Consider the following 24,864-nt stretch of genomic DNA (forward strand, 5'->3'; position numbering starts at 1 on the left):
ATGTGCTACCGCATAATTTATGGCTTTGTAAATGGTTTGGTGTACTTGGAGCACATAGACAACCACGAACACTTAGAGGGTGTTTCAACTGACCAACAAGTTATAGAACACAATATTTTTGGTTTAATCCTTATTAAATGTTTTAGCATTTATTATTTTTGCATCAAATTTTTATGTATTCGTTAGGACAAAATGAATAAAAATAAAAAAATTATGAGTTTTACGCAAGAATTTTTTAAAATATCGATGAAAAAATTCAAAAAATTATTTTGAACTTTTCCTTTGATCCCTCTAGTAACATTTAGTATGTTTTTTAGATCATTCATACAGTACATAACACATTTCTAAGGGCAATTGACTGAATTTTTTCGTATTTTAATTTCACATTAAAATTCCACATCCTCTAAAGTTAATATTTTTTTATGTATTTAATAACTTGATTTTTTGGAAAAACTTAGAGGGATCGCTTCGAATCGCCAAATCTACCGTTTTAAAACGGAGAAGTGTACTATCCTTTGATCATCTGGTTTTCGTAATCGAAGACGCATTACCAAAAGGAAGAAAAGTAGAAAAGCTATAATTCCTTTGTTTTTAAATGATCCTACTGTATTATGTTTAGCTTCCAAGAATTACCCTCCATTTCTTCTGACTAAAACTTGGGAAAAACTCTTGAAAGTTCACACCGCAAGCCACTAAAGCTGTGTCAGAAACAAAAACTATAGTTGAATTTGGCGAGGAATAAAAAGGACTTTCAAAATGGGATCCCATAATTTTGACCTTCCAACGACAAATCTCAAAGTCCAAACGCACCCCAAGTAGTTGCACACAACACACAAATTAAGAAGGTTAATTGGGACCTTTGCAAAAGGGTGGTGGAATTGATCCTCTAAGATTAATCGATATGCATACGAGCTGTCCTGAACACCGGAATTATCAAAAGAAAAGGAAAGTTAACATTATTTGTGAACTTGAAAGCACAAATGGAAAGTACTTGAACTTGGTCGAAATGAACTGAAGATGAAACCCAATCGTTGGTCTTGAAGGTGTAAACTGTAAAGTTAACGAATGCTGAGTTCAAATGACGGTAGAAGCCATGTCGAATGGAAGTTCAATAGAAAATTGTGAAGTCCTCCTCGTTGAGGGTAAAAAGAACGGTGAGTTCTCATTATTGCAAGCAACCCCTCTAATTAAAGGTCATTTCATCCGGACTCACCAACTGGGGTCCTGACATACTCGTCTCTGATACACGTAAAGGCTTTGATGCTTGCTCTCACCTTCCTGAGGGGCAACAGATTGGAATTGCCAGGGTTTGCTACTTATCGAGACAGTTACAAACAGAAATCCCAACCACCATGGTAGTGTAGCCGCGACAATTCGTCAAATATACGAGTAAAAAATAAGCATTCCCTTTTATCGGAATATCTTACACCAATCAAATATACACAAATATTCCTACGATATCCCGAATCAAGTTAAACACCAAACCCGGGGCCAGGCGTCAGAGTCAAATGCAAGTCTGTTACAGAAAGAGATACAATAACCACACTAAAGAAGAACTAAACAGGGCAGGCTTTAACATAGCATGAAAAATGCATGTATAAATACACATCAAATATCCTCTATTACAACTAGTTCATCACCATTAATCCTTAAGAAAAAAAATGCAAAACAAGCAGTTCTTATCATAACTTCCCCTTTATATCTACCCAAAAGAAATTAATCCGGTAGATGCTTGAGAGGCTGACATAAAATAACCTTTTCTGTTTTTACTTCTTTTTTTCTCCTTTTCTAGTTCTCTGTCAGTACCACAATCCGGTTCTCCTCCTCTGCAGCATCAATCCATTGTCATAGGTTGGCCGATGCAGCACCTGAAACGGGCTTTCCGGACAGTTGTCATTATTTCAGTCTCTGCAATTTCAAGCATCCTGACTACCTCAGTGAAGTGGGGCCGGATATTGGGGTTACCATCCCAACAACGGGTCATGATCTCGCAGAGAACAGGGAGGCAATCGTTGGGGATGATAGGACGGACACCCTTGTTCACCACTGCAAATGCCGCTTGCACAGCTGTCATGTTTTGGAAGGGAAGCATTCCTGTGATAAGTTCCCACAGAACAATGCCAAAGCTGTAGACATCGACCTTCTGTGTGTAAGGCCTGTGCTGGATCATCTCCCTGCAATTTCAGTCAACGAATTAGACTCATCACTCAAGTAACAAAATGAAAAGATAAATGTGCTTTCCCTCTTATCTGGCAGTTTAAAATATGCTGAGAGATGTTGTGTAAAGCCCGTAACAACACCAACACATGTACCAACAGTTGACACATAGGAAGGCACAAAAATACACCTTTGACATGTGTCACCAGAAAATGCTAACACCCTAACAATCTGTGTACTGGAACGCACATTTTGAAACATGGTACAATGCAGTTCCAGGTTGATGAATTTAGGGATCCCATAATTTTCCTACTTATTTTAATGAAGTCTAGAAAGAGCATGGATTTGTGAGACAAAATGTTTAAAAAAAGGGGTCAAAATACTCTTACAAGTACCTTTACTTGAATCATATCCGAAATACTATGTAGTTCCATAGATGGTTATCATTTGAAAGATGAACATTTTAGTATCACAACATATAGAAGCCTGTCCCTACCCTACCACGATTCAGGACATGTGTGTTCCCATACCTCTAGGTTCATACCAGAACCATCCAGGATTTTCTCAGAAAAGAAAGTCAGTTTCGGGGGTTCATTGATTAGTACATAAAAAAACCAAAACCATAGTGGCTAGGAAAGCTCCAGAGATTCTATGGAAAATTGAAAACATCAAACTGAGATCTTTGGAACAGGACAAGATCCTTAAATGTTAAAATCGGAGCACTTTAGATTCACATCCACTTAACAAGATCAATGTAGCCTCAAAGAAAATTTTCAAAGACAATAATGACTTGCAGAAAGAGATTACAGCATTTCAAATGTTTGCTCTCAAAATGCGCTGGTTTGCAAGGTAAGTCAATAACATGACAGCTTTATTTCTTTTAATAAGATGACAGCTTGCATAGAAATTGTGGTGAACTTTCGGAGATGATGGTCAGAAATGCTATTAGTTTTGTGGAAACATGGAAGACCTGACCTAACTTTCCAAATTCCTACTTGGATATTAGCTACCTTTGAGGTGCCTATTTCTGTCTTATTGAAAAGACATGTGGTAAACGGAGAAATTTACGATAGGTGCAACTGAGTTCTCATTGGGGACATTTCCATTCTCAAGATGGCAAAGTTAAGTGAATCTTTTGGTGATTGTCCTTTTCGGACATCAAATTGATTTCAACTGGTTGACAGGGAACAGTACACTAAGTATGAAGGGCTGCAATTGAGTTAATGCTATATACTGTTAATGTTCCAAGTATTACTATAAAGGAGCCATGTGAGTGCCAAAGGTGCCTAGTGAATGCCTCTTTGTTCCTCCTCTAGGCAGCAAGTGGCTTCACCTCTGCAAGGGGCGAGCAGTGATATGCGAAAGCGTGCATAGCACGACCTTGACGCGACCCAAATGAGTGCTGAGCTCAGGGCCCAAATCTAACTTCTAAAAGGTATCTTGCAACCTATGGGAGGAGTCCAATTATTGTTTGATGTTTGCCTGGCCCATTAAGGACGTAAAATGTTGTGTATTAGCTAATGATGACGGGTCAAGCCAACACCGCTCTATCAAAGAACAGTTTAAGGAAAATGGAAAGTGAATGGATCAAGTAAAGAAACGTGAATAAAAAGAAGCTGTAACTAAATATTGAAGGATAAAAGTGGGACAACTTGTCTACTGAAGAACAATTTAAGGAAAACGGAAAGTGACCAGATCACTAAGAAAGTCACGTAATAATGAAGAATAAAAGTGAAACAACTTCACTAATGTGGAAAGGAAAGCATGTGCTAGGTAAAATAAAGGAAATAACTTGACTAGTAGTGGAAACTAGGGCTAAATGTAGATAAACAAAGTTGCAAGAACTTAAATGTTTTTGCAAACCTTGGGAGCTTGGAAATTGATTTTCGACATTTAGAATTGAAATCCTAATTTCTTCTACTTATAGCTTCAGCACAACAGTTTTTCCCCCTGAAAGTAAAGCAAAGAAGGCTTTGAATGCTTAGGACGTGTCCCATGTTTTTTGAACTGCCAAACCTTTTCTAAGCTTCCATTTATATCTGTAGAATCATACGCCATGTGAACATTGCATTTCCCCAGACCTGAGGCCCCCCCTGCTTAATGCCATGTGGACCATGGCTTGGTATTCAAGCTGTTGTGCTCCCTATTGCTGGCCCAATCCCTGGTTCTTCTAATTAGATAGTGCAAGTCCCACATACTTTGGGTATGGAATGTAAGAACTTTATATAACTTTTGGGTTGGCTTCCGAATTTCTACATGGTATCAGAGCGGGTCCATTCCATCCCACGCTTTTGAAATAAACAATCTTCACCCCACAATGATAGACCCAACAAAAAGGCTAAAGAGGCTAAAAATGACAGACCTCAAAAACCCTACATGTGAGGGGGATGTAAGATACTACAAGCCTCACATTCGTGGGTATGGAATAGGTGATCACTTAATGTAATGATAGGAACTCTCCACCTGATAGCTTAAGTTTTTGGGCTGGATCCGAAATTTCTGCACTTCTCAACCCATTAGCCAACTTCAGCTGAAAATATATTGTACGTGTGCTTTATGTATTTTTTGACCAGGTCCGGGATCATTTTGCTCATTCAAATGCATCAATAATCCTCGAATAGCAAGAATATAAACAGAATATGCCTCCAGAACCTGCCATAAATTGCCACCTGTCCTTCAATCCTAATCATCCCTAGGCAATCCCTCCGTCACATAACATTAATCCCTCTTCGGGAATCCAACTATTTAAGGAGACATCATCATAACACCTCAAAAAGTACAAGTTTCAAAATTGCCCTTTATTTGAAAATGGAGAGCTATTACTTCACTTTAAAAGAGCAAAGACAAAAAAGTAACTTTTACTCTGACTTGTCAAAATGGACATGTATTTTGGGACATCCAAAAATGGAAAGTTGGACTAAAATTATGGGACTGACTACGGAGGTGATATAGGAAATGGTTGCTAGAGATAAGGGTAAGGATGATTATACGCGTTTTGCTCATGTTCCAACTGTTATCCTAGCAAATTGATCCCATCAAGAATGGAGCCAATTAACCTTGACCTTTCATCGATGATTAACTTGGGCCCACATTCCACGTGTCAATCCCTTGTCTGATTTTGTCAAAATTGGGTGTCAACAATCTCGTCTCAAGAGTTCAAGGTTCAACCATGACTAACCACAACACTAACATCTCAAGTGGGGTGCCAGTGCAGTTGGCACGGCATTATACCCCTCATGCATGAGGTGTGAAGTTCGAGTCCCACCCTCCCTCCTTTTCCCACTAATAACATCTAACACTAACATTCTCCTAAAGTATGACCAAAAAAAACTTCATGTTTTCCTTCAACATAACTTATGAAGCAAAAAAAGCATATGTCGTGCTTAGAGTCTTATATTCTAAAGAGCCTATCCGAAGCCCAAACAAAGGACGATTATATGCTAGGCAGCTGACAACCAAGTTACGTCCTCGTAGACATGCATCCAAATATGACAAGAAAAAGGTTCCATGCACCCTACCACAACGATCAGGACACAAGGCTTAGTTTAGACCATTCAATAGAAAACCAAGACAAAACAAAGATTAAGTGTTCTTCTCTCACAAGAATCTTGGTCAATGCATAATAGTTTCATGAAGAACCATGAAGTATAAAGGCTACAATTGAGTAGATCCCGTCCGCAGTTCACATGCAAGCCTAAAACTTAATGCAAGGTATATCAAAACCCCATTAGGAAAGTGCAAAACCACAATCAACTTATATGCATTAACCAACACCGATGGGGTCATTTTCCTTTCTAAACAACCAATCCAATGACTCTCTCTAATCAGGAGATTGCAAGACCATTAACAACCCAAAGAAGCATTTACCAAGTCCCATTGGGTCAAGTCAAGAAACTTTATGGTTACTGAAACCAGGGCAAGAAGCAGCAAGGAACCATGAACAGGTCACTTGGCAAAAAGCAGCAAGCAACCATTAATTTATTGACATATTTGCTCTCTTGAAAAATTAAACAAACAAACAAAACTTTTCCTGATCATGTAAGGAGATTGAAGTAAAAAGAGAAGCAATCATAATAGGCTTAATCACACCTTCTAAGTCTGCCTAATGCCTTAGAAGCATCTGCTTCAAAAAACTGGTCTTGATTTGAATACTTTGGTTGGATGAGTAAGAAGCAACATCCACCCACGTATCAAAAGTCAAAACCTGGCAGATTGTGCGAGAGTAATCTTAAGGCAATGCCGCAATGGATGAATGATCGATGGTTTTTTAATCGTATGTTTGCATTGAGAGTAGGCATAAATGTATTAAAAAGGGACACATCTTTTGTGCTTCTCATTACCCGCAGGAGTCCCACTCCGTGGACCTCGTACCAGACAGCCGACAGATCCGAGAGTTTTCCTACTTCTTATAGTCAAGCTGGGCTCTTCTTTTAGAAGCATGGTTTGTTTCATTCAGTACTCTTCCTTAAACTCACCGCAGTAGCCATTCCAACACTATTTTAGTCAGATTCGAAAGCAAGCATTCAAGTAGAACAAAACAACTGTGATATATAAGACACAAAAGAGGGAGGGGGTGAACTTAAAAAGAAGCTTACGGAGCCATCCAGCGGTATGTTCCGGTCTCTGGTGTCATGCCTTCAGTCTGGACCTCAATACGAGCCACCCCAAAATCAGCAACCTTTATCGATCTGTCTGCCGATATAAGCAGATTGTCAGACTTCAAATCACGGTGGATCAAACCAAGCCCATGAACATATTCCATCCCTCTAGCGACGTCCAAGGCCTGCTTCACAGCCAATTTCAAAGGTACAGCTCGATTCTGCCGCTTTATCAAAAACTGCCTAACTGAACCTCCCTTTGCATATTCTGTCACTATACACCACACCATGGGTTTACGACATGCACCAATAAAGCGAACTATGTTTGGATGCCTTAATGTCGCCAGCATCATGACTTCCTGCTGAAACTGTTGCTCCATCAACTGTGCCCTCTCTAGGTCATTTTCTGGCCTCTCCAAAAGCTTAATAGCAACATCCTCACCATTGTAAGTACCTCTGTAGAGCTTCCCAAAAGCTCCCTGTGCAAAAGCTGGACCCATGTTAAGCCTCCTCAAATCAAGTGTCCACTCGTCGAAATTATCAAGACCCTCTGTCTGAACGCGTGGGTCCATTAGAGCTTGAGCTAGAGCATCATCACTTAGACCATGAGCGACTCTCCCGCGATTAACACTCTGAGCGATAGAGTAGCTGTTGTTAACACGACCTTGGTGTCTTAAAAAGAGAGTGTGAGAACCATTTGATCCGACACTACTGTTATCAACTGACATTGCAACGGAGCCTCCACCATCGGTCATTGGCAAGCTACCAAAACTATCAATTGACATGTTGGACCCCTCCCCAAGCTTATGGTAAAACCCTTGCGAGAGATCAAAATTGTCATGGTGGTTATTTAGGCCTATAATTCCCGTAAATTTTGGTGCCTCCAACATTTTGCCTACAAGATCAGCACAACCTTCAACGTTTTTCTTACTTCTTCACCATCACCATGAACTCGTGACCAAAATCCTGAATAACAAAATGATTCCACAAAATAACATCAGCGCTGTATTTTTCAATCTGACATCTCTGATGTGAAAAAGTGAATCAAAATCAACCAACTTGTAATTTAATTTTCATATAGACAATTCTTATGAAGCAAAATTGCAGGTCTAAATACAGCGTCTTTTTCGCTTCCAAAGAAGAGTACACAACCAACCGACGCTAATTTTCAAGGGTAGAAGTGTCATTACTTGAAACAGAATGAACCAAAACTCCAACCCAATTTACAAACGACATAGCTGTACTTCTAAGGAAAAAGAGAGGCAGAAAACATGCTGTTGAAATTTTTGCATTTCATTTCTTGTCATGTGAACCCTATGGAAGGAAAGGAACAACAATCAACAGTCTAAGACTCTAAATAAATTCAACCCACTAAAATTGTAGCATAATATCCCTAACTTTTAGAGAGGTACTTTATTCTCTGGGTAAATAGCTTTTCGACTGTGTTCATTTTGGGTCTCAAAACCCAACCCCTCTCTGCAAACGGTCTCTAATAAATTTTCTCTCAAATTATTACTCTCATTTCTCTTTCTATATGTCTCTCCGCTCAGTACCCAAAAAACTTCATTTCCTTTCAAAGGCGTGTGAAAGCCCTAATTTCTAATTTCTCTTCTAACAAAACAAGCAAGCATTTTTATGCATAATCAGACAAATACAACACCGATTCAGCATCAATTCAAAAACCCTAAGTCAAAGATTGACCTAACCCCTAAATAGAAAACACAGAGACTTCTACATCAACTACCCCTAAACTAGATTCTATAAAATTGAAGCAATTAATCCAAAGAGTCGCACAAAAAAAGCCAGAAAAACTTGAAGAACCGTAAAAGCGATCGAAATCCTCTGATCTAAGCCGAAAATTTGGTGATGAAGGCGAAAATTACCTCGATCGAAAGGGCTTGATTACGCGATTCCGATGGCGGAGTCTTATTGAACAGCACAAACAACGAGATCGAGTAGCCAAGGTGGATTGAACGGCTGTTGTGGCCCGACTCCGGTTAACGCACAAAGAAACGAGCTTTTAGAGAGAGAGAGAGAGGACCAGAAGAAGAACGAATGAGAGTAGTAGCTGGGTCTTCGTCTCTCATTTCTTTTTGGCTGGGGAAGACCTAAGGTGTGGTCGCTCCCACGCTACAGCCATGTTAACTGTTACACGTGGCGTGTCAGTAGAATGTGGGAGGCTGTCTGTGATTTTTGGACCGTTAGATACGAATATTCATAAACGGTGGGGTACTGGGTCTCATAAATGAATTTCTCTTCTTCTTCTTCTTTTGGAAAATTGCGCTTCAGCGGTGTAAGGGGTAAATAATTGCGGACTAATGATGGAGTTTTTGGAGTTGCCCCCGCACATAAGAAGAAAAAATAAAATTGCACCATGGAATCAAAATGTAAATAGACGCATACACCATCCACAGGGCCGGACTTAATAATTTGAAGGCCAAAAGCGAATTTAGAATGAGACTTGGTTCTTTTAATGATCATAAAAAAATCAAATTAGATGCTCAATATAAAGTAAAAAGATTAAACATAATATTTTAGCTTCATAAAATAAATTTTTCAAAATTTTATACGACTAGAAAAATATGATTTAAACGTAACGAAGAATCACTCAACATTTTCTTTAACTAATCATGTTATTAATTTTAATTGCAATAATTTTATTTTTAACAATATGAGAACTATTCATTTTACTAGATGAAGGGTTATGTGCGTAGCACGTAGTCATCCCTGTTTATTTGTAATTGGAGAGACTAATTTGATTAGTTGGTAATTATGTAATATTATATTTACCAAAAAACATTAGGGAGGAAGTCAAAGAAATTTATTTTTATGTTGATCTTTGCAGTAGTAAAGGGAGATGAAACATGAATTGAGACATGTCATGTGAAAAATGCAAAAAAGTCACAACCTTCTACAAACAACAGCAACTAGGAGGCCAATTTTCTAATGATAGCGGCAAAAAGATACATAAGAAAATTATATAATTATAGTTAACTAAGTGTTGGGTAACCACAAATCATCTCAACACATTAGTCAATTGCATATGTTTTTACGTTTTTTTTATTTTTATTACAGCAGTGGAAAGAAACGGAATTGTGGCATGATTGTTAGCTTAAGAGGATAAGTAGTCTGCGAATATAAAACAATTCGACGTAGACATCAAACGCTAGAGGTAGATTCCAAATAGAAATTTGTAAAATTAAGTCAGAATCAATGTTGCATTCTTTTTCATCACCATCGATACCAAACAGAGTAATATGACTTAGTATATATAGTTAAGAATTCCAAATTTACATCAAACCATAAATACAGTTTCAATTAATACCAACCACAATATCACTACCAGATTAATGCACATCGTCTCATAGCCAAACCAAGCACGCGCAGATAAGTTGCTACGGACACAATGCTGTGTTCCAAAATATACACATATTTATATATTGTCGCTAACAAGTTTCCAAAAGTATTAGACATCACTCTTAAATCAAAGCCACTTGTATAGCCTTTCACTATCCTCCATAGCATAAAAAACAACAAGCCTTACCTTTAGATTCGGTAATATGATAATGAAAATGTAATCATTGAAGTAGATGTGAAGAGCAACAAGGAACTCATCAAACATAGCAGCATTTAGATGAATATCGTCGTGGAGGAGCATGTGCCATGTTCGATTTCCTATCCTAATTAAAATACTGTCCAGATTGAAATTTTTAAGAAGTGGTTCAAACCTACTTTTAATTTTTGCATCATAATTAAATGTCCTAAAGCTAACTATTCAGAAAAATATAACGTGAAATGACATGCGACGAAAAGCATCCAGCCCATACTTGCAAATGGTGTGTGTCTGGTAAACACCAATATTCAGTTTGATGAGCTAGAAATGATCTTCAACTATTGATGACAGGATGTGCGAAGATTATCTAATGATGAAGAATAGTATTGGACACACAAAGTTAGTAGATTATTTTAAAAACAGATGAACGTACATTTAAATTATTTTAAAAGCAGATGCACATACATTTTAAATAATAAACTATAATTTTTTTTACTTACGTTATGGGGGATGTAATTCTCACTAGTATGGATTGAACAACAGTGTCCAATCATACAAGATCTCAATATTATTTGCATCCAAGATGATAGCGTTGAAAATCCATCTTTGCTCGCATAATTAAAATGAGGTTGTAGTTGTTTGCAATGTTATGTGCTCTTCGAAAATCTCTCCAACCTTTTTGGAGAACATCATCCACAACGCGCATTGACCATGCCTTTGATCCATGCCTTAGCAGAATCCAAATTATCCTACTCATGTCTTGAAAATAATAGCGACATCCATTCAACAATACTTGTATGGAGAAAGAACATTATAAGAAGCGACCAATTGAATAGAAGATATATGAAATCCTAATAATAGATTGAAAAAATCAGACCATTGGTCTGTACACATCAAGCTCCGAAATACACATAAGATACCAGTATCAACCGACATCTACAAGATCAAAGATCATCACACACATTAAAATGGGCACTAAATAAAATGCATAATACATATAGGCCCTGTTTGATAACCCTATGAGGGGTTGGGATTGGATTGATAAAGTGAGGGTCTTATCAATACTTTGTTGGGAAGTGCTACAATACACACCCCTTATTTGGGTGTGTATCATATACACCCTTATTAAAATGCACCAAAATGTTATGAATCCCAAAATGTTACGAATCTATTGCAAAAAAGTTACGAATCATATTGTTGAAAAGTTATGAATTTTTAGTATAAAAGTTACGATACGAAATAAAATGTTATGAATGACCGGTCCTACAAGTAATTTTTTACGAGGTGGCACAATATGAACCACACAATAGGTGCATATGGTACACACCTTAAAGGGGTGTGTATTAAAGACTTTCCCTACTTTGTTTATTTTTTCAAAATTGGTTTGGACTATCAATCCGGTCAGACTGCTAAGACTCCAATTTGGGGGTATTGCTAATACCACTTGAGACTTGGTATTCATAATTCAATCCCAACCCCTTCTCATTATCAATTTCTTCTATCAATTCAATCACATCATATAATGTCATCTCAAAACAAACATGATATTAATAATTCCATCATTTAATCATATCCCAAACAAACATACTCATTATTAATCCCTTCTCATTACCAATCCCAATCTCAATCATAATCTCATCTATCTATCACTGTTATCAAACGGGGCCATATAAAAAGAGCTGCATAACTTCAATTACCAAGAAGGCAATGGATCACATTAATTGGGATAGTGGTTTCACATTTTCAACATTGAAATCAGTAAAAAGTAAATTTTTTTCCCTTTTTGAATTACAGGGTTTAACATAGAAACTAGAAAGTAGCTGACATGTGTCACGACCCAAATCTAGTGGATTTGAATATCGTGACCGGCCAATGAGTCCGTCTTACCAAAGATCTCCATTGCCTTTCTTTTTTTAAAAGATAGAAGAAACAAACTTAACATTTGCAGAAGCGATCTATAAAATAAAAGTCACTAGATATTTATTTTTTTATTTGTTGGAAACATGAGCAACATATTTCTCTTCCCTTATTTATTACATGACCACGACATAGCTTAACAGTATCGATACTTAGCCCGTCCTTCTATTAATTTTGATTATTTGAAAAGAAAAGATTCCAACAACATAAGCTACTGCTTGTGTGAGATTATGAATTATTGGAGTTACATGTCCTACCATAGAATTTTTAAAATCCTTTTTGTCAGGGAAAAAAAGGAATCATAATTTCAGTTTTTCATGGCTTGAACTGTAACAATACCATATCTTCAGTTTTTTATGGCTTGAGCTGTAACGAAAACAAGTCAGTAAATAACATATCATAATATGATACTATCTAACGATTACCGCTGGTAATGAGGGAGCGACCCCCAATGCATATAAAGTGAATTGATCAATTCAGTCAGACACCTGACTATGCCCTTTCCATTCCACTCTTATAACACCGTTCCGACTAGTATCTTTAACGTTCTATAGATTCCAGAGACATCGTTCGGATGTATCGATAAAACTTTTTTCATAAACTGTTCAAAATATCATAATTTCATGGCATATTTTTGCTACAAACGAATTCAAATGTTAAATAACCGTACATTGGTAAGTCAAAAAATATAACCTTTACAAAAATTCATGTAACTGAGATAATTCATAACTCACATTTCTGCCTTCAAAATTTACCGTAAAATCTAGCGAGGTGTAATGATTCCTAGAATAACACATTAACGATTAGAAATGCTATCATTGAAGCTAAACCATTTAATCATTCTACTAATAAAACTTTAATGTTTTGTTTGTTTAAGAGTAAAATATATTTTCATTGTTTTTGGGTCTACAACACGTCTTTTAGTGTACAAAGCCTCAATTCTCTAATTTCAGTACATGAGTGATCTTCTAAAAATGTCCCTTTGTAGAATCATGTTTTATTCACTTTTATCTTTTTTCCTAGCCAAACTAAGGGGGCCTCTAATAATTATTGTTTCAAAATGAGACCTCACCTTAGATTGTGTTGAGCTAACCTAAAACTTAAGCCTGAGTTCGATCCGATTACAAATGAGTCGAGCTGAGCTACAAGCTATGCGAGTAGCTCGATTCATTTTTAGCCCAATAATTTTACATGATCAATTTTGCAAACTTATGAACCCATTTGTTCCGAAAAGAACTGAATTGATCAACAATATAAGAGGTACATGTAATCAAGACATACATACAATTAGCCATTTTTCACTTTCTATGTGCTGTGATTTATAAAGAAGGAATTAAAGATGAGATTCTTAGGTTACTTTACAAATTTGTACAAGTGCACAAGTGTGTGTGCGTGCAAGGCAGTAAAAGAGGTGATAACTCACCTAATTCCTTTTCCTCCTCCACCCCTGATTAATTCTTTCTCTATTTTATGTGCTGGTGGTGTATGTGGTGTGTTGCCGTGTGTGTTTGTATGACGGCAGTGAGGTAAAGAAAAGCGATGCTCACCTCTTTGCAAATCCTCTCCCTTTCCCCTGTTTTCCTCATTCTCTCTTCTACCTTTTCTCTCTCTCTCTCTCTCTCTCTCTCTCTCTCTCTCTCTCTCTCTCTCGGTTGGTGAAGTTGCGTTGTACGTAGAGGGAGAGGAAAGCCTATTTATAGAAGGCTCACATGATCTAAGTATATCTTGATCATATCTAAAGAAAACGGGGCGGTTCAATGGACAACTATTTAAACACCTAAAAAAACATCTCATAGTTTCCGATTAAATTTTGATGATCTGAGCCGCTCAAAGTGATCAGAACGTGATTTTAAAGGTACCAACACGAAATCAGCAAAAAAAAAGACCGAAAAGGGCTTGATCTGAGCAGTTTTTAGTTTAGATTTAATGAACGGTTCAATTAAAAACTGCTTAAAAAAAGCACTTCCTGGTCATTTATTTTGCTAATTTCTCACGGGCACCCTTAAAATCATATTCTGCACACATTGAACGGTTCGGATCATAAAAATTTGATCCGGAACTATGTGATTGAGATTTGAGGTGTTTTTTTAGGTGTCTAAATAGTTGTCCTTTGAACCGTCCCGCTAAAGAAAATCTAGAATAATTTAGGATTATCTAATAAAATCTAACATAATCTAATAAAATCTACACATAATTAATAGAATCTAAGTATGTCCTCCAAAATCTAGGGATATCTCAAGAATATTCTCCCAACTAGGGATTTCTAATCCGATTCGCCCTATAATAAGACGTCGTCACTTTCTGAATTATTTAGTTTGAGACCTACGGTTCACTGCCTCGTGGAAATTCGTGCCCTATTCCCGTGTCGCAATGTTCTTAACATGATTGGGCAATATCGGCAGAGTTTAATAAATTGACACGTAAGCAAAAAAATACTCTAATTTTTTTGTAGACTTTACGTCACAATGAATATACTTTCTAAATCCTAATGGCAAGCGACCACTAAATGTTATACTGCTTATTATTAGCATTGTGTGTGTGTGTGTATATTATCGCCTTATTTATTTTTAAAAGTCGGGATGTTACAACATGTATCTACAGTACTATAGCGCATGAATGCATTGTGGATAAGAGCTTCTAACTAGCTAACCAAATCACTCTTGAGAGCCCATCTTAAATTAGCACAAAGGACTAATATATCTTTATAGTCACGCTCAAAGTACTATAAGTCTTATATAGCAAGTGCCAATTCCTCGATCCTACGCCACAATAGCAATTACTCTTTGCCTTTTTTTGTTTATCATTTGGGAGAAAAAAGTGAAAACTTGATTCTAAGCCTCCTTCCAAAATTCAAATTTCCCCACCACAAAAGATTTGAATTTTGGGTCCAAACCCATTATTGTGTCTATCATTAATGAGTTGGAGGATACCCAAGTCTCTCTCTCTCTCTCTCTCTCTCACATTTCCCTCACAAATCAAAATCGAACTCTACCTTTTATCCACAGTTCCCCACTCTACGGTATTCCAAACCAGATATCCAAAACCCACCAAGATCACTATGTCTCAGTCCTCATTCTTAGCACTATCCCATATCAAGAGTGGTGGCAGAGCTGAAGAAATGAAAACCTTAAGAGAAAAATTCAACAGAACCCATGTCAGATCTGCACAACATTGACCCGGATTAATTCAACACAAGGCTTATGATGCTCTAGTTGTAGAACATGATGGATTTAAATGTTGGCTTGTGTTTTTATTTAAATGAGTAATTAGATGAGATAATGGAAATATGGCCAAATTAGGGGAGAGAGAGAGAGAGAGAGAGAGAGAGAGAGAGAGAGAGAGAGAGAGAGAGAGAGAGAGAGAGAGAGAGAGAGAGTCTGAATATTGAGGCAAACGGTACTCTAACCAAGTGATGGACTCTATATTTTGCTTTCTAGACACTCAATCCCTTCTACATTGGCCAATCTAGGTCACATACCAGATGATCATCTAAGGCTGCCTTATTTTATTGAGTCATACCCTATCTAATAATATTGGAATATGTCTTTCCTTTAGTGCATAAACATCAAGAGGACGGTATTTTTCTTGATTTGTGAGCTCACTTGAGGCCCCTATGGCCGGCTGAATTGATTCTCGAGATTAAAGTCACAAATTGATATTGAAAAGAAAAGGTTCCTAACGAATGGGAATCATACGTCATAAATTATGTAACATAATCCAACAACGGATAATCTGACCGAAATTAAAAAAACGCTAAAAATGTAGAGGGGATAAATTGGGGGTATAAGGAATGGTGAATGATGTAAAAAAATATCAATTGACTGTTTATTGACTGTTTTGCCCATATGTAGTGTTAAATTAGATTATTGATTGGATTAAATATATAATTACTAAATTCAACTGTGATTAATTTTGTTCACAAATAATCGATAACAAATTAGTTAACTAATATAATAAATAATTAAATTATTTAAAATTTGTTTTTTAAATATGTGTTTTATTATATTTTTAAGTTTTTTTAATTATGAAATGTAAAATGTTAAGTTACGTTTTTTATTTTGTTTTATAGCTTATTTTCTTTGTTGAATGGTGAGTATCCATTTTTCTTCTTTTGAATGGTTAGTAAGTATCTTCTTCTTTTTTTGGTTGATTTGTTGACATAACCAATTTTCTTGTTATGAATGGTTAGTAAGGATTTTTTGTTGAATTGTTAGCCTATCTAATTTTATTTGTTGAATATTTAGTTTTCAATTTTCTTATAAATAGGAGACATGGCTCCATTCTTCATTCATTCCAAGTTGAATTGTTAGCCTATCTAATTTTATTTGTTAAATATTTAATTTTCAATTTTCTTATAAATAGGAGGCATGACTCCATAATTCATTCCAAGTTCAAATTATTCCTTTCAAAAAATATAGCAACAATTTCATAATTTTTCTTATTTGTTCTATGGCTCGAAAAATTTGGAATTAGGCGGAGGAGACTTTATTGCTTTAGGCTCTTATGAGCATTGTACAATCGACGATGTGAAATGTTGAGTAGGGAACCTTTCATCCTAGTTACTTGAATTATCTACAAGGTCTCATGGCCGTTTAATTTCCTGACCCTCCTATAGAGGAATTCCATATTGAAGGCAAGATTATGAGGTGGAAGTGAACTTGTAGATTAATTATGAACCTAATTCATGCCTCCGGATTTGATTGGGATCCAACTCGACACAAGGTGGTGGCTGAAGATGATGTGTGAGATGCATATATCCAAGTAAGCCTTAATTATTATGTTAATTTTTTTTTCAAATCTACTTAGAATATGAAACGGTCAAAATAAAATTTATATTTTTTTGCATTTGTACGTATTAGGATCATTCACAAAGAAAGATGTCAAGGGGCGTGTAATTTCCATAGTTCAATGATTGGTGTCTTTGCTTCATATGGGTCAAGATCGCGAAGCTCGCAGGTGTAGGGTTCCAAACTTGTGGTTTGAAATTAAATCCACTAGAGTGAAACGATAAGACTGGGAATCGAGAGAGAGAGGGGACCTAGGCGCATGTAAGAAACAATTGATATTCGGTGAGAGAGAGAGAGAGAGAGAGAGAGAGAGAGAGAGAGAGAGAGAGAGAGAGAGAGAGAGAGAGAGAGAGAGAGAGAGAGAGAGAGAGAGCTTGTTTCTTTCTATGGAGAGAGAAGAAGATAGCTTTGCAGGTTTACGTTGCGGGAAGGCCAGCTGTTAAAAGGCTATAAACTGTAAAGACACTGTTTGGGGATAAAGGTTATTAACTGAACAAGAGTTTGGGGTTTGGTTCAAAATCTAGGATACAAACTAGCTAACTGAACAATGGCAAAACCCTCTTTATGGACTATCATAATATGATGCTTGACATATATCCGGATGCCCAAGCGTATGGGCGTTAGCCATACTTTTCCTTTTCATTCTAAATTTAGGTCTAGAGAAATGACTTGATTATATTTATCTTAGGATGCTTTAATAGGCTTTAAACCCACAATCTGAAATCAAGCAAAAAACATCATGCACCTAAAATTAAGCTTTTTGATTAGACCAACCAACTGAAATTGAGATAAAGGTTATACACACACACAAAGCCCTTCCTCTAAGGGCATCCTTATACCTATTAAATGAGGACTTTGTGTGTGAGTTGGCTGTGAAAGAGGGGAGAAACTCGCGGATCCAACACGGGTCGAGGCCAGGTAAATGAGTGGTATGCGGGTCTATGGGTTATAACAATCAAATACTAACAAAACCCCTCACCCACCCCTTCCTCTTTTTCTGTTCAAACCCACATAGACAGAGAGAGAAACGAGAAATCGAGATTGAAGAAGACGACAACCCATGATATTGTTCATTCCAGATCGAAGAAAATCAAAGCACCATATCTAGCTCTCTCTCGTTCGTTCCAAATCTCAAAAACCCTAACCCTTGATATGCCATTTGTTTCAGATTCAGAGAGAACGAAGCGAAGAACGATTGAGAAGAAGAAGAAATCGATGAGTTCAAGCGCTTTCTCTCTATCTCTTTCTCGAATTAGGGCTTCGTTGAAAAAAGATGGTTGACTTAAGGTTTTGAATTAGGGCTTGCTGAATCTGTATTTTTTTTGATACTGATGTGACATTGGGTTTTCGCATTTTACAATTCAAAAAATTCTAATTTCTTCTGGTTTGAGTTAGGGTTTTAAGATGGTTGTGTTTTCGATCTGTTCAATCTGAAATCCCTACTTGTAGTGAGCTGATTTGTGGTGAAGTTAGAACACTACCCTTTTCAAGATATAAAAATTACTGGAGGCACTCCACCCGAAAATTATCTCCTCATTTACCAAGGCCCTCCAAACAAAAAAAATGAGCCAAAACCAAACGGAAAAGGCACTCCAAACAGCCGAATCTATTCCAAAAAAATAGTCAAATCTGTTCCAAAATAAATAGCACACAATTGAAATGTTGATTCTGCAAAATCTTCATTACAGTTGCAATACAATATCTTCATACTTTCGTACTCATTATATATTATTTTTCCGTCAAAATCTTCATAACGGCTGCAAATCTACAGTTTATAAACAACCAAATCTACTTCAAATTCATGAGTTTTCACACAATGACTCCATCAAAATGTACAATTACACTAAATAGGGGATTATCAACTAAAATAGCAGAATTAACTACATCAAGTAAGAGCAAAATAGTTGAACCAAAACATACAACATACCTCATTCCAGTAACTACATCAAGTAAGAACACCTCGATCAACCAAACTTTTAACTGCAAAAAATAGTTGGGAGTAAATATTAATAAAAAAGAATAGTTGAAACTATAAATGTACAGTGAGAAAAAGTTGTTACTACAAAAATATCTTCCATCATTGGCAAGTGCTTCTATTATGTTTAACTTGGTGGCAAACACTTCATTTTCGTGCCTTTTCCGCAATCTCAAAAGCTGAAGGATCGCGGGTGATTGAACTATCTCCCTTTCTTTTTTTGGAACCTGATGGTCGGCCTTTGTGGGGTTAAATGGTTGGTTCAAAAGTCAATGGAATTTTGGCATCGATAAGTTGGGCAATTTGCTTGTGGCTATCTTCCCTTTGACCAAGAGGCATACGCCTGTATTTATAATGCAATTTCTTGAGAAGACTTTCAATGTCACTTCCATTTGTATTCACTCCACCATCCATATTGAATGACCTTATATCAATTCTCCATTGTGGATGGATTTCACTAAGTAGCAAGGGTTCACGTCTCATATTTTGCATAAAGTGTGCACAAGGTAGACCCATGGTGTTTGAAAATTGACTTCTACAAGAACCCAATAAAGAAGATGTCGCCAACTCATATTGTTTCAAAAGTTCACTAAGTGCAAAGATGGAAACGTGAGTAACAAGTTCCTTGAACATGGCAATTCAAAATTTATGCATAACTCGAAGCTTTTCAGAAGTAATCTTCGTCTTAATCTCATTGTGTTGGTTCTCAATCGTAAGACAAATCTTTTCTCTCACCTTATGAAAATTTTCCGTGGAAACGGTAAGGTATCTCTTGAGCATTGCATATGCATCTTCAGCCCTAGAAGAGACACGATTTCCAAAGTGTAGATGATTCCAGTCCATGCCTTCACAAATTTCTCTTTGGAAGAAAGCCAAGTATTCTTAATGTAATTACAAACATAGTCTTTTTCCTTGTAATTAAGTTCAAGACGCTGCCAAGCTTCATTAAAGCAACTCTCATCCGGAGATTCAACCAAATTAGTCCAATTCGATAAAAAAGTCTCACAATCTTGTTCTCTTTTAAATTGAGACTTATATTTTGAGAGAACAATTTTATCAATGTGCCACACACATAGGATGTTTGCAGTTCCCAGAAAAACAACTTCAATGACATTTATCAATGCTAATTCTCTATCCGATACAATCACAAAAAGTCGTTGGTCAGGGCCCAAAATTGTTTTGAATCTTTCCAATGCCCACGCATAGTCTCTTTGTTCCTCTTTTTACATGAAAGCAAAATAAGAATAAAATGATCCATTGAAACTTGAAACTCCCATTATATTAAGTAATGACATCTTATATTTGTTTGTCTTATAAGTACAATCCATCCCAAAGACATGGATAACTTTTGGTTAACGCAATAGAAGAAGGATGTGCAAAGAACAAATGAGTCAAATGGCCATTTCCATCCTGTTTTATATCAAAGGTGAAGTCTCCTTGATCTAATTCGTCAAATAATGCTTGAATCATTGTACGACTCGCTAATACTTCCTTTTTTATGCCAGCCTTTGCATTATAAACTGTCTTTGCTATTGCTGTGTAATTAGAATTACTTTGCTGCAATGAAGTAAGAATCTGTCGAGGTGGTATACCGGTCATGGTCATTTGCTTATACTTAGTACCCCTTCTTTTAAATAACAATAGCAAAAAAAATGTCTGGATATATCACTTGACGGTTCATGATTATGAGAGACATTTTTTATTTTCACTTTCCAAGGCTTACCAACTTTCTTTTTCCCGAACATCTGAAAAGGACAAATTCACAAGGCGAGATCCCGATATCCTTTTCCCTTCACTCAATGGAACACTAGGGCCTTAATATTTTCCACTTCTATCGCAACCAATAATCACATAACAACCCGATTTTGATTTTTTAATTGTGGTGACATAACCTTCTTTCAATGCTATGTTACGAACCTTATCGAGGAGCTCATCTCGGGTTGAAATTTTTTTCCCATAACAATGATGCACATTCAATATCATTAAGAATTTTTTTCTCTACACTATACCTGTTATATATCAACCCATAAAATGATTACTGCATATTAAATATTTTACTTTACCAATAATAAACAATAAAAAAGAACCTTGATTTAGAATCCTAAGCATGTGAGGAAGGAATACCAAAAATTCCTAGCATTGTCATCATAATTCACGCCCTAACTTGATTCATAGAACTTTGATATTTCTTCAAAGTTACTTGTGACTGCAAGATTTATTATGGCATTTATCTCTACAAAATCTTCATCTGTAAGTTATTTGTTAGAGCTTGCCAAAATTGAGCTATTTGTTTAATGGTTGCTAGCCTCAATTTCAAAGTAAGTTCCATTTGTTTAATCCTTGAAAGAGGTTATGGGTTATAGTTGTTGAATCCAAATTCGTTAATATACTATATTTGACTTAAAATTCGTCATCTAGGCTTTCTGAAAGTGTTTGCCTTAATAAATAATGACTTTATGTTATGGAGTGTGGACTATGACATAGCATTATACACCAAGTCATGTTTCTCACAAATTATGTTAAGCATTCTTTTGCTATTTTCTATAGATTCGTTCATTCTCAAACTAGAATCACGAGCCCTGATCGAGGCTTTCGCCCTTGTCTGTCGTAGGTGTGGCATAAATGCCCTGCAGCCCCATCTCCAATGTATAAACTCTAGCTATGTATTTCTTACACTTACTTAATTATGAAAACAAAGACAAGCAAAAATACCTCAAATAAAGGATGAAGGGAGCAACAAAACGGCGATGAAAACGAGCAGCTACCGGCAATGATCAAGAGCAGAACAAACCCAAAACCCAGGGAGCAGCAAACAACTAGGGTTTGGGTGGGTAGCTAGGGCTTGGTGGGTGGGTGAGCAGACGATTGTCTTCCTCTTTTTTCTTCTTCCGTTAACGAGAGGAGGCAGAGGAGAAGAGTAGAGTTTTTTAGGAGCGCCTAAAGTAAATCATATAACTTGCAAAAGGGTAGTTTTGAAAAAACACTATAGTTTGGAGCACCTGCATCAAAAAAATGGAGCGCGAATATCAATTCCCTTTTTTTATAAGTATGTTTATGGGTGAGTTTCTATTCACGTTTAGCCAATTTCTTTTAACGAGCTGATTCACATTTCGCTAATTTGTTGAATTTCATTTAAGAACCATGTGTTTTGATATACTATCTTATTTGGGTTGTAGGATGGGAGAACGATTTGTGACAAGAAAGGAGTATGTCTAATGTTTGATTTCAATATAACGGACTTATGAGAATTGGTGCTGTAATTGTATGTGTTTTTTTTAAAGCATTTTGGTATTCCATAATTGAACTCTCCTGTTGGATGAATGTATGGAAGTCTTTTTTAATGGCGTATGTTTAGTGGTCATAGTAAATTGCATTTTGTTTTTTCTGTATAAGGGGTTTGATCTTCTCATTCTTGTACCACTGTATAAGGGGCTTGAATATATTGTCCAATTTTCACTCAAGATTTGTATTCACCATTAAGGGAACAAATCTAGAACCAGACATTTACGGGGCAAACCGATGAGAACTCCACTAAAGGCGTGATATACATCAACTACTAAAGCTTCACACAGAACAAAAAAAATTCTTAACCACCATGTATATACTTCAATTTTTTTGCAGCCCAAAACATGTCAATTAGCTTCAGAAAATTACATACTTCAAAATACACGGGCTTTTTTTTTCAAAAGGCATGTCAATTATACATATTTCAAAAGGCATGTCAATTAACTCCATAAAATTACATACTTCAATTAGCTCCAGAAAATATGTCAATTTTTCAGTTCAATTAGATCAATTGCTTTATCGAGTCCATGTCTGGTCTGGAATTGTAGATGGGAAGAAGACAACGTGGCTGGAAACTTTTGTGATATGATGCTATATTGTTGGGTTTTGAAGGAAATTGAGAGATGAGGAAAATGGGTGGATTTGAAAGAAAATTTTGCCTGGGAATTTATAAGTCGTTTTTAGCATTAGGTTCCCGTTTGGACTGAAGCTTACAAGGAGGAAGTTCGAAAAGTTTCAATTCATTCGGTTTTGCAACACCTAGAAAAATTAGCCCCTGTTTTCCAGAGAATACCTTCTCTCTCCCCTATTTTTTATAGAAAAGCCAACTGTTTTGCAGCACCCAAAAATCAAGTTTTCAAAATTGAAATAAATGAAGCCACTAATTCAAGTGGAACTGAAATAAATCAAGCCACTAATTCAAAGGATTAAATCAAGCCACTAAAATTGAAAATAATGCCCACTAATTCAAGCAACTAGATCAAGTATCCAAAAATTCTAAGTTATAGTCAAACTAACTCCACAAATAAAAAGATACATTGTAACGAAATAAATTGATCAAAGCCCTATTTGACTACAACATCAGACAAACAAACCAAAGTAGAACTGTCAAAAAAAAAATGGTTGCAGAAATATTACAAATATGATTAAGAGCTACACATAACAGATTCAGCCTCCAAAAGTTGTGGACAACACCCACAAATCAAGTCTCCAAAAATACAAGTCTACCAAAAGTTGTGAAAGAATCAATTCTTACAAATCTCATCCAGCAAACCAAATAGGTAATAATATCAATAGAAGAAATAATTGTAACGCCCCGATTTTTTAAATAAATTTCGGAGGCATAAGTTATAAATTTTTGAAAAATTTACTTTATTAAAGATCAAAGTAAAAAACAGATAATTCAACGTAAGGATTCATAAAGAGTAAGAATATTTTTGTAAAGCTACAGGTGAATGTGTACGTATATGAAACCTCAGGGAAGTCTCTGTAGTTTACTCTTCCTTCTCCATTCTTTGGCAACAGCCACGTCCAGTCTATTTTTTTACTACAGAGAAGGAGAAAGAGAACGGCGACGACTCCTCTCGCCTGAAGTAAAAAGGAGGTCCCAAATCTCCACTTCGATCGCCGCCTCCACCACCGCCACGGCCACTGCCACTGCCACGGCCACCATTTACCTTTACTCTCCGTTGGATACCAGCACAGACAAATAAACATGGCGGTAATTTCCCCATTCCAAATACAGATCTCTGTTGTGATTCTTTTTCCCCAATTCTCAATATAGCGTGATTGGGGATTAGGGTTTATTATTTGTTCAATTGTGTTGGTACAGGACTCTTCGGGGACGACGCTGATGGATCTGATAACTTCGGACCCCGCGCCACTCGCGGCGGCGGCAGCGCCTCCTCCGCCTTCGGCGTCTCCGGCGGCCGCATTCCCGCCGCCTTATACTGGGTCGGGGAAACCGGCGCAGGCGGATCGGAAAGCTAAGAAAGGAACCCTAATGCAGATCCAAAGCGATACCATTTCTGCTGCCAAAGCTGCTTTGAATCCCGTCCGGACGAACATCATGCCCCAGAGACAAAAGAAAAAGGTACTGTACTTAATATCAATTCCATCTATGTCCGTTCTTATATGTATTATTACGACTACATATTTTCTAGTCAACTAAGATGTTGAATTAGCAAGGGACTTAGGATTTCGCTCCTCCTAAGGTCTCAGGTTGGATTCCCCTTGCTAGCAACACTTGGGGCGACCTCACCCCATGCGTAAGCATGTTACGCATGTGAAACAGCTCTGGGAGGGGCTGTAGGGAATACCCCAAGGTGCGCACAAAGGTGCGCACAAGCTGGCCCGGGACACCTAGTATTTAAAAAAAAATGTTGAATTTCTGTACTGCGTGTGCGAATCGAATTATGCGAAAAAGGGGAAGTTAAAAATCATCAGTTGAGATCAATGCTTTATGAAATCTGAGATGTGAAAGTAGAAATTGGTGGAAGAAAACTGAGGCGACATTTTTTTTCCCCCTTGTTAGCGGTTTTTTGGGGTAGTTTAGGAAATTAAAAGTTTGAGCCGGCTTCATAATCTCCGTTC

General features: G+C 36.8%; 3 protein-coding genes and 1 long non-coding RNA gene across 6 annotated transcripts in view; 2 read left to right on the forward strand and 2 right to left on the reverse strand.

Annotated features, from left to right (window-relative positions):
- LOC131332834 (ribosomal RNA small subunit methyltransferase-like) overlaps positions 1-24,864 on the forward strand; it is a 92,164-nt gene that overhangs the window by 42,694 nt on the left and 24,606 nt on the right. The window lies entirely within an intron of this gene.
- LOC131332828 (serine/threonine-protein kinase STY13-like) lies at positions 1,579-8,850 on the reverse strand. Its single transcript, XM_058367132.1, has 3 exons — positions 8,639-8,850; positions 6,753-7,721; positions 1,579-2,174 (listed from the first exon to the last, which is right to left on the reverse strand). The coding sequence occupies exons 2-3, from the start codon at positions 7,643-7,645 to the stop codon at positions 1,835-1,837; spliced, it is 1,233 nt and encodes a 410-aa protein (XP_058223115.1). The 5' UTR covers positions 7,646-7,721; positions 8,639-8,850; the 3' UTR covers positions 1,579-1,834.
- LOC131332867 (uncharacterized) lies at positions 6,135-6,746 on the reverse strand. The gene is made up of 2 exons (XR_009201683.1): positions 6,498-6,746; positions 6,135-6,361 (listed from the first exon to the last, which is right to left on the reverse strand). It is a non-coding gene; the product is annotated as an uncharacterized LOC131332867 (long non-coding RNA).
- LOC131332811 (uncharacterized) overlaps positions 23,747-24,864 on the forward strand; it is a 36,115-nt gene continuing 34,997 nt past the window's right edge. The window contains exons 1-2 of one of the 3 annotated variants that reach the window (XM_058367117.1): positions 23,747-23,992; positions 24,104-24,364. In XM_058367117.1, coding sequence (XP_058223100.1) covers positions 23,987-23,992; positions 24,104-24,364 — 267 coding nt within the window. In that variant the 5' untranslated portion in view covers positions 23,747-23,986. Of the gene's footprint in view, positions 23,993-24,103; positions 24,365-24,864 lie in introns of those variants that run through there. The other 2 variants (XM_058367112.1, XM_058367120.1) reach the window with 2 other exon arrangements.

The sequence above is a fragment of the Rhododendron vialii genome, chromosome 1a (genome assembly GCF_030253575.1).
Source record: "Rhododendron vialii isolate Sample 1 chromosome 1a, ASM3025357v1".
Classification (NCBI taxonomy): Eukaryota; Viridiplantae; Streptophyta; class Magnoliopsida; order Ericales; family Ericaceae; genus Rhododendron; species Rhododendron vialii.

What these genes read in the sequence shown, in the direction of transcription:
- LOC131332828 (XM_058367132.1), bottom strand. Translation starts at nt 7,645, where the DNA reads ATGTTGGAGGCACCAAAATTTACGGGAATTATAGGCCTAAATAACCAC. An exon ending in ACATACCGCTGGATGGCTCC is followed by an intron (nt 2,175 to 6,752) that starts GTAAGCTTCTTT and finishes CTGAAATTGCAG; the next exon opens with GGAGATGATCCAGCACAGGC.